Below are 12935 nucleotides of genomic sequence, written 5' to 3'. Positions count from 1 at the left end.
GCCCTTCATATCGCTGATGATGGCATGACTATTTGCCGAGACGATAACTATGAAAACAAAAAAGTGCAACGTACTTTAGCTCTCGGGAACAAAAAAAAGTGCTACAATGCAGTTACTTTTAACTTGAAAAGTCTAAAGCACACGGCCATTGACATGTGGCGGATTTTTGTCTCAAGGTTAAACCACACAATTTCAATAAGTGCTCAATACGTTTAACTAATTTTCATATCTGTCCGAACTCCAAAACATTTTGCTGATTACTTACAGCTCGCACATCTACTCCCAAAACAGGATGTCGACCAGGAACAGGCCTGAGAAGATGCATAGGTAAATGCGCTGTTTGTGCAAATAAAAAATAATATTTTGTTTTACATTGGCTCCTAAGTCAATTGCTTATTGCGAAAAACATTCAATGCAACTTCATTTTTCTTGTTTAGTGTGCAATCTTAATTTTTTGAATATTAGTTGTCCTGCTGGGAAAAAGATTCAAATAATTTCAGCACTTTATGGACGACTTCAACCATACTCAAAGTAAGTGTGAAGGAATAACTTATATTTGATGTATTTTTATGTAACTAAACCATTTTTTTAATGCAAACAATCAGTTAATGCATTCGATGCCATGTTTCAACATTCGATGCCACGTTTAATTTTAAGCAACAGTACTTTGTGTAGTATTTTTTCTATTTATATGTTTGTAGATTTGATTTGAGTGCGGAAACACCATAACTGCTGATATTAGGTTATTTCCTTTTCATCACCTTTTCATTAAACTAATTTTATTGAATGCCCAACAAAAAGAGAAAGTAGCCCATACCTTTGTTGTCGTACGTTTACTATTTTTGAAACAAATGAAGCGAAACTAGGCAATTTCATTACTTATTTCAGGGTTTGTCATGGATCTGCGAAGGAAAGTACCGACTGCAATGGATCGGAGGGTGTGGCCATGATTATGAATTTGTGTCAAAACAAACCTCACTGTTCTATACCAGCATCACTCAATGTTGAAGATCCGTGCAGTAAAGTAGATAAATACATCGACATTGATTTAAACTGCTCAATTCCGAAACGTGAGTTGGCCGTTTTCAAAATCACATTTTAAGAGCAACAAGAAAGTAGGGCGCTTCAACATGGTTGTCTGTTACAGGATCACATCACACAATAGTAGAAAATAGTGTTCACTGCTTTGTTATCACTCATATTTAAAGACGTTTTATGAGCGCATTGAAGGTTTTCATTTACGTCTATTCTATTATAAACACATTATTTCACAGACGAGATGTTTTTGGAAACGGTGCGACATCTCATACCTGACGAAGCAGATGGATTTAAAAATCTTGAAAACCAAATCGAGAAAGTTTCGCAGAATCACATTGATACCAACGGAACCACCTACGACTTCGGGGAAACTCAACTGCATATCGTAGTTTCAGAAATTACAGAGGAAAGATACAACTACAACTCTATTCTTGAGCTTCGTTCGTCTCACATTGAATTCCAACTAGAAACAAACAACGTTAGTCGAATTGTTACTACTGTGTTTGTCTATAAGATAAACCAAACTAAAACAACAGAGACCCAACGTATAACCCCGAGTTCTCTCGCTGTAACCCGGTACATAGCTGCAGAAAACACAACCTTTATTGTCATTAATGGCTGGGACGCCGATAGCTTCCTGCGTTCATCCAATGACACAGCAGGTAACGATCAACTGCAAGGAAACGCAAACCTTGTCGTAACCCCAGCGTCGTCTGAATCAGTCTGTAAGCAGATTAAAAAAGAAAAAGAAAATTCGACAAACCTGATGATTAGAAAACTAGCACCTATCTGTCTTTTCGTCGAACGGTTATCGAAGAAGTACTCTGACGTGGGTTGCGTCACAAGCATTGATGACGTATCAGGTGACGTCATTTGCAAATGCAATCACCTCACTATTTTTACTGTGCTTCTGGCTGTGGAAACCATCACAATACCTGAATGGGTTAAGGTAGATAAATATACGGCTTTAGTAAATAATTGCATTTAATTTGACTTGGTATTTTCAGATCATATCTTACACAACAGAGGCAGCATCTATAGCATTTCTCATTGCCACCATAGTCATACTCTGCATACATCAGCGACACGACGATAGGAATCCGGTTCAAATCAGCTTGTCTTTGGCTTTTCTGCTGCTTCACGCAACCAACATGTCACATGACCTCGCGGTTTCACATGAAATCTCATGCATGATTTTCACGGTGACCGTGCATTACCTCTTGCTATGTGTTGGTAAGCATGCAGGCTTTAAACAAAAAAAAGTTTAAATCGTAGTCATAATCTTGGTTTCCTTTACAGGAATGTGGTTCCTCATCGAAGGAGTTCGTCTAGTGATGGCCACCTCCTTTCCATATGCGTTCGAGGCACAAGATCCGCAAAACCGTGTTAAGGTCTTTATGGTAGTAGGTTGGGTCGTTCCAGCTCTTATAGTGGGTGTTGCTGCGGGTGTTGGGTTTTCCAGTGACAGTTACATGCAACCCCAACCGTTCTTTGAGCAGTGTAACGAATTTGAAAACCAAACTTCATCCATTCCTAAGTATGACAGATGCTGGTTAGCTCCCGGTACTCCGATCTTCTACGCTTCGGTCTTCGCTCCTCTTGCTCTCATACTCTTCATGAATACCATGATCATCGTGAAGACCACTCACGTGATGAGCAACACACGAAGTTTGCACAACAAAGACGAAAATGCAGAAGTAGAGAATGCGCTGAGAGCAGCAAAGTCATTCTTTCTTCTGCTCGTAATGCTTGGAGGCACTTGGAGTTTGGTATTCTTCACAGGTGTGTTGCATACAAAGCAAAGAATACATATTTATACCCAATCGTTAAGCTTCATTCAGTGCACACTCTTGAACTGCAAGCTCTTATTTCATCAGTACATATGGTGACATAACCCTTGCATCGTAGGCTTGCGTAGTGCCTCACAAAATCTGTTGGATGTCACAACTGTCCATAAGCTATGTAGAAAATGAATCACAATGGAACCAAAGTTTTTTTACTCAATGCCATTTCACGAAATATTGCTTTGCAATATGCCCCTTTTTGCATCATTTAGTAGGATTTACAAACGTTGAACAATCTTCCAATATTCTTTTGCCCAGTTACAGGAAGCCTGTGTATCACCCATGTAGATATCTTTCCCCAACTTAATCCAATCACAACATTTAATATTTTTTAACTTTGTGCATTTTTGCAGGAATAGGGTACGACATTTCGAACGAGGTGTTCATGTACATCAACAGCCTGGTGAACGGATCGCAGGGAATCGTCGTCTTCCATCTGTACTGCGTCATGAACCGCGTCACCAGACAGGAAATTCTACCGTGTAAAACTTGGTCTAATGAACAGCAACGAGACAGCGCAGACACGGGCTTACCTCACTTACGTTAAAGGTTCAATTTGAAACCACCTGTTGAGCGATTTGTTACACATTGACGTTTTTTGTTCTGGTCATAACAATAACGGCAGTAGTAATTTAGTGTTTATATTAGATGTATTGATCTTGTCGGGATATTATTAGTACCATTGGCCATGCAACGTCGGGGTATCGAAGTTCTAACCTGACAAACTGTTTCCGCAAATTGCTATTGGTGACTTTGGATTATCTAAACACAATCGATCTCATGATGCAATTGGAACTCTGAAGCGTCTGTTATTTTACAATATTGTTATTCTTTGTGTCAAAATGAGTTATTCAACAGCACAGTTTTGGAGAAGAAACATTGTGTTCTTTTTCTACAAGTATAATATACTGGTGGGAAGCACTAGTGTAAAAGACATTTTCAATGATAAGTTTTTTGTATTTGTTTCATGCAAACTTTCCGCGTTGCGTTTTAATGCAATTACCCAGGGTTTTACCTTTGCTTGCACATATTTAAAGCAAATCATTTCGGCTTTCATTACTTCTGCTGTATATTAAACCACACATATAAACATGAACAGCTTAACGTTTCGTTGTATTTTAACGTACATGTTGTTTATGCATCTTTGTCATCTTTTAACCTTTTCTTTCACTGGAATCAATTTACGATTTGCCAGCCCATGCATTTTCCCGCTATGACAACGTTGTCTGTCTTGTTATCAGAATTTTGTTTACATTACGTTCATTACACCATGGCTTGACGTGCTAAACAGGTGCACCTATGGTGTTGTTCACACATTGGCAACAATGCAATACCCTTTAATTGAAATGTATTTGACATTTTTAATATGGAAATCTTTCTATCGCCTTTGAAAGCGTTGTAAAGTATTTGTTTTTCCTGGGTTTGGCTTTCATATTTTAACACCTTTTCAAAAAGTTTTGGTGTTCTTAACCAAAATTGTTACCTCGACCAACGAAATTTGAATCGGTGTATTTTGAATCTTTTGTGTCGATTTGGTCTCTTTGATCTTAGAAAATAATGTATATTTTTTGTGTCTGTATAAATTGTGAATATAGTGGTAATAAACACGTGTGCGTTAACTAACATTCTCTAAATGTATTGTAAGAACGGAATATAAGAATTATGTGGGCAGCACCAACCGTAAAATTAAGTACAGAAAATTAGGTTATGTGCAACTGAGTTTAAATTACTTGCAAATGTTGGTGAAGTCAGAACGGGTAACACGCAATCAATAACAAGTTTAAAGAGATCGCCAAAACGAGGGAATTTTCTAATCCAGGGGCATTTAACCAAGTGTACGTGCAGGTTTTGGAGTATGCACTTGATTCGAGATGCGGATGAGGGATATATATATAGAGAGAGATTTGCAGCAATACAAAGATGCTAGCATTGTGCCTTGTTCTGAACCCAGAAAGTTTTAGTGACATTGTTAAGTTAAGACCAAGTGCTTACCCGATATTTAGATATTTTTAACGGGGTTCGGCTCAAGACGCTCCTGGGAACGAATTCCGATCAAGTACTTTGTACATATATAAATATATATGATGTATTCGGCCAAGTTCAGGCCCCCGTTATGTATAGTGAAACGCAATAGATATTTGAAAGCCGTTGCTGTACGACACTTAGTGGTCATTAAAATTAAGAGTTTGTAACCGCTAGATGACAGAGCGTAAAATAGTCTGCAGTAATGAAATACTATGCTGTACATCAGAGGCGTGCAACATACGGCCCGCGGGCCAGTGTCCGGCCCGCGGCACCTATTTTCGTGGCCCGCGCAGACTTCAAAGTACTCTATTAAGTATGAATACTTTTACTGTTAGAGCATGGCATGTTGCTATTTGTACACCATCACTGGTATTTTTGACTTTATAAAACGTCACACCGTGATGAGGTTTTATCCACTGTGATGACATATTCCCATTGTTGCATCATAGTGTGCATTATGACAGAACTGCCTTTCTAGCAATGATTTAGTAACATGATTTATAGGTGCAGTAAATATATTGACATTTATTCTACGAAAAGGTTAGCAGATATCCCATTGATTAAAAAGTACTCAATGAGTAACTGGATGTGTTCGCTTTGCCATTAAATAAGCTTTTTAAAAATGTATGTGTTGCTTTATTGTCTGGGCCCCAGCATCATTTTAACTGTAAGTTGTGGCCCACTGCGATAAACAGTTGCACGCCCCTGCTGTACATGAACAGGTACTTGGCCGAATTGTCCGGCGCGCCTGACCCATATACAGACATAAAAAAAACAGATCGGGATTCGTGCACGGAAGGGTCCAGGCTCCAAACCCCGTGAAATATATATATATACTGCACAAGAAAGTACACAAGAAAGGAATGGGGATGAACTATTAAACTGCATATTGTTGTGTGCTAGACATCATACTTCGCATTGTAAATGTTACGATACCAAACCGAGTGTATTTAGATTTTTTCGCTTTTTGAATCCAGTACGGTTATAAGAATGTTTAAGATAACGTAGAGACGTATATACGCTCACCTCAAGAAATCACCTGGCCTTTTCGTTTACATAGTGCAGTGGTTTTCAACCTGTGGTACGCGAAGCTTTTTAGTAGCTTTCTGTTCTGCTCAATTTAAGTCAGATAAAAGTGTAACTTAACTGACCCAAATGATCAGCTCTGTTTTTAACGAAACCACTGTCTTGGTTATGTATTTTAATTGCTAATCTTGCTGGTTTCATAAATATATTGGACTAGTCAAGAAGAATTGGCCTATACTTTGGCCAACCCAACCAAACAGAGGTACGGCACACTGGTATAGTGAAACAATTGCAAACATTTTTTTTGCTTGGAATTTGTTTATAAACTCAGTAAACCTACTGATTACGAGTTGTTGACATATGATGACGTCAAACAACATCGGGTTCGTTTTGTTGATTTATGACGGAATATTTTTGTTATGTGATCAACGTTTACCAACCACGGTAAAGGCATTTAAAGGATTATCATGTCGCTGCGGATGTTTGTTTTTGAGTCTTCTGCTCATACGTTAATTGAACGGTTTGCACAGGGATCACATTTTTTGTTTTTTTTTAAATAAAAGAAAGGTCACCAAACTGGTTTAATACCAAGCGAACAACAATAGCTTCAATAGTTTTTTTCTACTTTATTTAGTTTACTATTTCCTAATACCTACAAATAGGATAACTTTTTCTAACAGGCTGGCTTTTGACATTTTGTATAATTAGCGGTTGATGCATGTAAAATGCGACTTGAATTTTTTTGCAATTTTTACTACAGTACACAACACTTAAACAAATGTTTCATCTGTATTTCATTAAAATAAAAACTTTGTTTCACAAAATGTATATCGATTACATATCGTGTAGAGCGTGAGAGCATTTAGGTTTGATTTAATTTGTTTGGCGTGACAAAGCACAGCAAAACAATAACAACACAAAAACAATCACCCAGTCGGAAATGGCTGCGCAACGTTAGGACGTTTGGGGCTTAACAAATGCTTTGCCTTGTATAACAAAATTTATTTTGGTACAGTATTTGACTTCGTATCATGCATACGTTCATCGAATTAGAACGCTTGTATTAAGGTAGGAATACCAGGAATCAAACATGAAATATTTAAATAATATATATACAGTAGAGTTTCAGTTATTACACAAAACACAGAAAACAAATCATTCGTGTTTTACTAATGTTTCTGGCATTAAATTATTCAGCATGATTTGCATAGCTCATTATAGTCATTTTTAGCTGATATTGCGCAAGACAGCTGTTTTCATTGTTCGTGCTGTTCAATTTAAATAGGTTTAGAAAACACGCAAATGCGCAGCAAAAGAAACGAAAAACAACAAGGTTCTGAATCCAAAATCCTTTATGCCTAGTCAGAATTTTTTCTGATCATTTTAAGCCCATGAATGACATCATATATAAGTTGAGTTGATACCTTTAGTGCAAAACGGGGAATAACTGCACGACCATGAAACGTCATTATGCGCAAAAAGCTTGCAAATCAAACTTAGAGAATCTTGTATAATAACGGCCTTTTTACAATTAAATGGCACACATATTTAAACAACAATGCATTGATTGGATTACAGGTCTTTGTTTTATTCGGATGTACACAAGGCATAAAATATTCAAACACCGTCGTTCATCCATAAATAGTAGATGCATTTGTCCATACGTTTCCATCTGTTTGTTGAAATTTGATGAGGGTAGTTGGACTTATCATTTATTTTTTAAATTTGGGAGAGCGTCAAACTTGATACTCACGCTAACAAATAAATTAATATACGCAAAAATACTTTGTGGATAGATACCGCAATGCTTTCATACATCAAAAGATAGTTTCGGTTTTGCTGAAGGCGATTACTTTATTCATTGTTAAGTCGAGATCGAGTTAATCATTTTGCGTGTTTTCTGCATGATTGCAAAGTTAGTTTCGATTTTGCTGAAGGCGATAACTTTATTCAATATATGTCAAGCTCGAGTTAATTATTTTGTGTGTTTTCTGCATGATTGCGAACAGATAAATTTTCGCAGACATCTGTTGTTGCTACGATAGGGCTATTACACACACACTTAAAAGCATATAAAATGTTCAGTTAGAAGTTTTCCGTGTCTGGGTTGTTTAACAGGATTTCAAAAAGTTTTGGATCGATTTGCATGATTCATCTGCCTTTGTTGTTGCTTCCATCCTATACTTTCGGACATTCTTTGCTTGTGTGCCCGCTTGGTACGAAAAACATACACGGTATAAAACAATAAACCAACAAAAAGTTGGTGAATGTTTGTCAAAATTGTTTCTGATCAATTTTAGTCAGTGGGTGTGTGATTTCGTCTCAACTTTTCGGCTAACGCTGGTGAATTTTAGCTTGTGTCATTTTCCAGAAAGTCCATGTATATCCTAACTAAAATTGATTAAAATTTACAACGAAAAACACAAATCAAACAACAAGATAATTAATCAGTGACAAAATTGTTGTGATCAGTTTTATCCCATGTATGGAAGAGAGACTATTGGAATAACGCGATTTCGTCTGTTTTCCAGCACCAGAGGGAAGGAAAATAATCTTTGCTTGTAGTTGGGAAATGAGAGGATCAAAGTAACATTCAGAGCGACCTGATCCAAGACGTGAATGCAACCGATTATTGGTGGTGAAAGATAGGGAGATGTCCGTACATAAGGATGCAACAAGAGTAGAAGAACAGTGAACATGATATCTGTTACTACACATGCTACAGTGCTTGCAATTAATCGCTTGCTCACATCTTCGATGCCTGAGAGGTTTCTGTAGTAAGTTGAGAGCGGAAGTAAGATGAGAAAAAGCAAGAGAATGTGAGATAAGATGTAACCGCCGTAGATAAAGGCGACCAACGAACCAAGTTTCTCAAAGGAGCAACCGTAACGCCTTTCATATTTTGTTCCAGTTGATAATAAGAGCAATATAGAAAGTGAAGATGCAACAGCGAAAAGGAGCAAAACAAACTTGTTTGCATACTTTGCCACCCTGTTCCATTTAGTAGATGAAGTTACTGATCTGTACAAAGCATGTTGTCGTAGCCACAGAATAAGATATACCGAGAAACGGTTGCCCACGTTTGCAATAACTAGCACACTTAAGCTGAATGTGCACACACCGCTTAAATATTTTTTGACTGTGATATTGAGCAGAGGTGGAAGTAGAGATAAGATTAAAATATAAGAAGCAACACAGCAACATCTGTTAACTGTTTTCAGTTCATTTTCTTGCTTTGCAGCCAAATACACGGATGATGAGATTGCAAGATAAAAAATGATGCAGATAAGTACTGAAATTGCAACTGGTTCAATCACATCCAACCAATAATTTCTGATCACAATTTCTGGTGTAGTCGTCTCCATTTGGAAATTGCAAATTTTACCGGGGTAATGAACGAACGTTAATAAATATGATTTATTAAAACAAAACCTACCAAATACAAGATGAAAGGATTTTAGGAAGAGTAACGAACGTGTTGTAAACGACTTTGTTTCAACTTTTTTTAATGTTAATTAGATCTAATCAACACGTTTTATCGTTTCCATATACGGTTCATAGATTACAATTGTATCAAGCAAACTGATCTTTTCACTGAAGTAACCAACTTAGTAATTCAAATTTTTAAGTAACTTTACCATTTGCCAATTATCGAACTACATTATTTTTTTACAATCGTCTGCAACGCTTATAAATGTTTCACTTTCACTAACTTTCTAACACACCGTGTTGGACACTGCACAAAAATGTTAAATGCAACAACATGTATGGTGTTTTATGTAAAACCTTCTGTAAACGAAAACGTATCCACACAGTCTAACTATCCCTGCCAGTAATGAACCCATTACCAGACAACGTATGTTTTGTAGGGATTTAACTATTTTATTGATTTTGCTTCAGAGCTATTAAAACATCACAATGCACGTAAATAATTTAACACCATCCATTACATAAACCTTTAACAATGACAGCTGGAAAAGATAAAAAAAATGGAATTAAAATGTTTAACACATATAAGTCGTTTGGTTGAAATGAAGGATAAAAAATTTTCATCACATAAATTCGAATTTGACGCTAATAATTTGCGTGCAATTTTTATTCCGCAATATTTAGTTAATTGATAAGAACAAGCTGTTAAAAGTTTTGTGATTTGTTAAATCTATGCTATTATTTGATAATAATACTCTCCTGTGCAAACTAACATCAATTTTACAACACTTTACTGTAGCTTGAAAAACATTAAAACACATTTTAGTTAAATAGATCAGACAGAATGTTGCTGAATTGTTGCTGATTGTGGAATTTATGAAAACTGATTTGACATGTCGTACTGCCTTCTACTTAAGACGCAAAATTGACTGCCACCTTTGAACAGATTAAAAAAATAACCAACAAACCAAACACATATAATAATCAACGCTCGATGAAATGTAATTAACGAACTTTAATTTGTAAAACTCAACTACATTTTTTCGCTCAAGAGCATCAAAAATTTCGTTTTGAATTTTGTTTCGAAACAAAAAAGTGTCATACGAAGCGAATTTTCGTTTTTCAAACACATGCACATGTTTGAAATTTGCCCAACTTGGGTATTTAAAAACACACATGTTGATTCACACAAATTGAAAACCTCATCAGTGTAACGTATGCGAAAACAGATTTCGCATTAGTGGAAATTTAAAAACACACACGTTGATTTACACGAATGAAAAACCACATCGGTGTGAAATGTGTTAAAAACGATTTACTCAAATTGGAGCATTAAAACGACACATGTTGATTCACACTAATGAGACCTGATGTTTTGTGAAAAATCATTTCGCTGCAGTGGTAGGTTTATTTAGCACATATTGATCCACACCAATGAAAAATCGTATTACTGTGTTGTGGTAAACGCTTTCGCGAAATTTGAAAAGAAACACGTTGACTTACACTGGTGAAAAAGGCGAGTGATGTGATGTTTGTGAGAAAAGACGTAATTTCAGAGCACATGTTGATTCACAACAATGAGAAACCTCATAGATGTAATGTTTGTGAAAGAACCTTTGACCGAATTGGATCATTAAAAACCAACATGATGTACCACTCTGTAATTATCAAACTCAGATTGACCAAAATTCAGCGTATAAGTCGCCAATGTGTCAGTGGTGTTTGATCGAGGATAAATTTACACCACCGGCCAAACAATGTGTCAAGATGTTTTTCAGACGATTTCTTGCTCACATTTTCGGTTTTCGGACGTACATGATTGGAAACCGTCAGTACGTTCTGTGTATAAGTTCGCAAAAGGGAAAAGGCTTCAGCCGGGAAAGTTTATTTTTCTCGTGGTATTTGGTTGTATTGTATATAAAGCGTGTGCATTTGTTATTTTTGTTTTAAGCAAGTATCGAGTTTGTTCTTCAATTTACATGTGTTGTTGCCGGTCCGACTGGTTGTGGGAGCACCTTTTTTTATTCGCGTTTGATAAGTGAGAAAGGTTATTTAGTGTTTTAAGTATCGTTTTAACACAAACAGTTTCAGGGGTAAAGTGTAATTCGTTTACGTATCAAAGTCATTCTAAAAATGTCCAATCGTCTGCACATGTTCACAGTTCTGGCGCAGAGCTAACCAAAGCTTGCCTAAGGGGCTATGAAAGGCGCCAATCGCGAGACGATCAACTGCATTTGCGAGTGCTGCTATATCATACTCAGGCTTACGCTGCAAATAAAAAATGTGCAACGTCACAACAATCGCGCAAACACAAGTGGAAAGCGAAAAAGGCAATCGTTAAACGCTACTGGGATCGGTCTTTAAAGGCCCTGCACGACAAAGTGCAGACAAAGTCTATGCCTTCTAAGAGTGCGTTGAGCCATCTGGAAGTTGTCATGATTTTAAACAACGAGACGCGAAAGTAAAGCTTTGTAACAAAATGTTGGAGAACTATCGTTTTTAATGTGATGTCCACATTTAAAGTGATGAATACTTAAAATTTTTTTTAACTATATGACTTGCTTACCTCCAACCCTTCAGTCACTATTGTTAAATAGAAGCATTGAAATCATAGATGTTGATGTGGTGTTGCAACGACAAATTCTAAAATACGTAACCGTGCTTTTGTCAAAACTGGTCTAAAAACGGAAACTGCAAAACAAAACAATAAAAAGTAACCTAAAAAGAAGCCCAATTTTAACTGAGATTTCAATGCCTGCCAAGACACGTGCATGTAAAAATCCATGCAAAATAAAAATGCGTTTGGCAACACTGCTAATAAAACGCAATCTGCAAGTAGTGATAGTAAACCGCAACTCGACGTCGAAAAACAGCCCAATTGGACAAGAAAACCACCACCATAGCATCACTGCTTGCAAGACATTCAGTCGTAATAATATGTAATTGAAACGAACAAAGAAAGTTTTTTAAACCAACACTGGTAGATATATGTATGTACACAAGTGCGTCAATTTATTTGCTTATTTGAGTCAGTATGTGTTTCTTGATAAACAGCAATAAAGGAAAACATAGCAGTTTAAATGTGGAGGCCACAATTTGTGAATTATGCATGATCGTAGCCGTAACTGTCCCGGATTTTTGGCTCTGTCCCGATGTCCAGCCCGTTTGGCGGTATACGATTTTCACAATACGATTGTGAGTTGATTGATTATAATCAACCAATATTGGCTACATTTTTCATTTCCTAATTCTTTGACATCAGCGGCGGAAACTAAGGTTTGCATTTTATGCAGCTATGTGGGGACAAGGCCTCATGAATAAATATTTTACTTCAGCTTCCAAATTTTCAGATTTGCAGAAATCAATAGCTGGAATAACTGCATTGTACTGATGTTAGCAAGAAATTGATTGGCATTGGAAATAACCACATTTTTCAATTGGAGGCGGTAAAGATTTTTTTTCTGTAACATTTACAAAACTAACTATTGTTTTTACGATCCGAAATTATTGGAAATATGACCTCTAAGGTAATGGTTACCATATAACCTTCACGTTCATTTTTAAAGAATTTTG

The 12935-nt window shown here is 36.6% G+C and overlaps 2 protein-coding genes across 2 annotated transcripts; one reads left to right on the top strand and one right to left on the bottom strand.

Moving 5' to 3' along the window:
* The first annotated feature begins 2339 nt into the window (after positions 1-2339).
* Positions 2340-3429, top strand: LOC145219466 (corticotropin-releasing factor receptor 2-like). The gene is made up of 2 exons (XM_080086831.1): positions 2340-2820; positions 3236-3429. Exons 1-2 carry the CDS (start codon positions 2340-2342, stop codon positions 3427-3429), a joined length of 675 nt encoding a protein of 224 aa, XP_079942957.1.
* Positions 3430-7267: 3838 nt separating this feature from the next.
* Positions 7268-9885, bottom strand: LOC145218306 (uncharacterized). The gene has a single exon (XM_080085718.1). The coding sequence runs from the start codon at positions 9296-9298 to the stop codon at positions 8408-8410; it is 891 nt and encodes a 296-aa protein (XP_079941844.1). The 5' UTR covers positions 9299-9885; the 3' UTR covers positions 7268-8407.
* Positions 9886-12935: the final 3050 nt, after the last annotated feature.

The sequence above is a fragment of the Phallusia mammillata genome, chromosome 3 (genome assembly GCF_965637545.1).
Source record: "Phallusia mammillata chromosome 3, kaPhaMamm4.hap1.1, whole genome shotgun sequence".
Taxonomy (NCBI): Eukaryota; Metazoa; Chordata; class Ascidiacea; order Phlebobranchia; family Ascidiidae; genus Phallusia; species Phallusia mammillata.
This window is presented reverse-complemented; position numbering and strand designations above follow the sequence as displayed.

Excerpts from the sequence above, each read along its gene's own strand:
- LOC145219466 (XM_080086831.1), top strand. The coding sequence starts at position 2,340 with ATGTGGTTCCTCATCGAAGGAGTTCGTCTAGTGATGGCCACCTCCTTT. Across the intron at positions 2,821-3,235 it reads GAGTTTGGTATTCTTCACAG|GAATAGGGTACGACATTTCG; the intron begins GTGTGTTGCATA and ends GCATTTTTGCAG.
- LOC145218306 (XM_080085718.1), bottom strand. The coding sequence starts at position 9,298 with ATGGAGACGACTACACCAGAAATTGTGATCAGAAATTATTGGTTGGAT.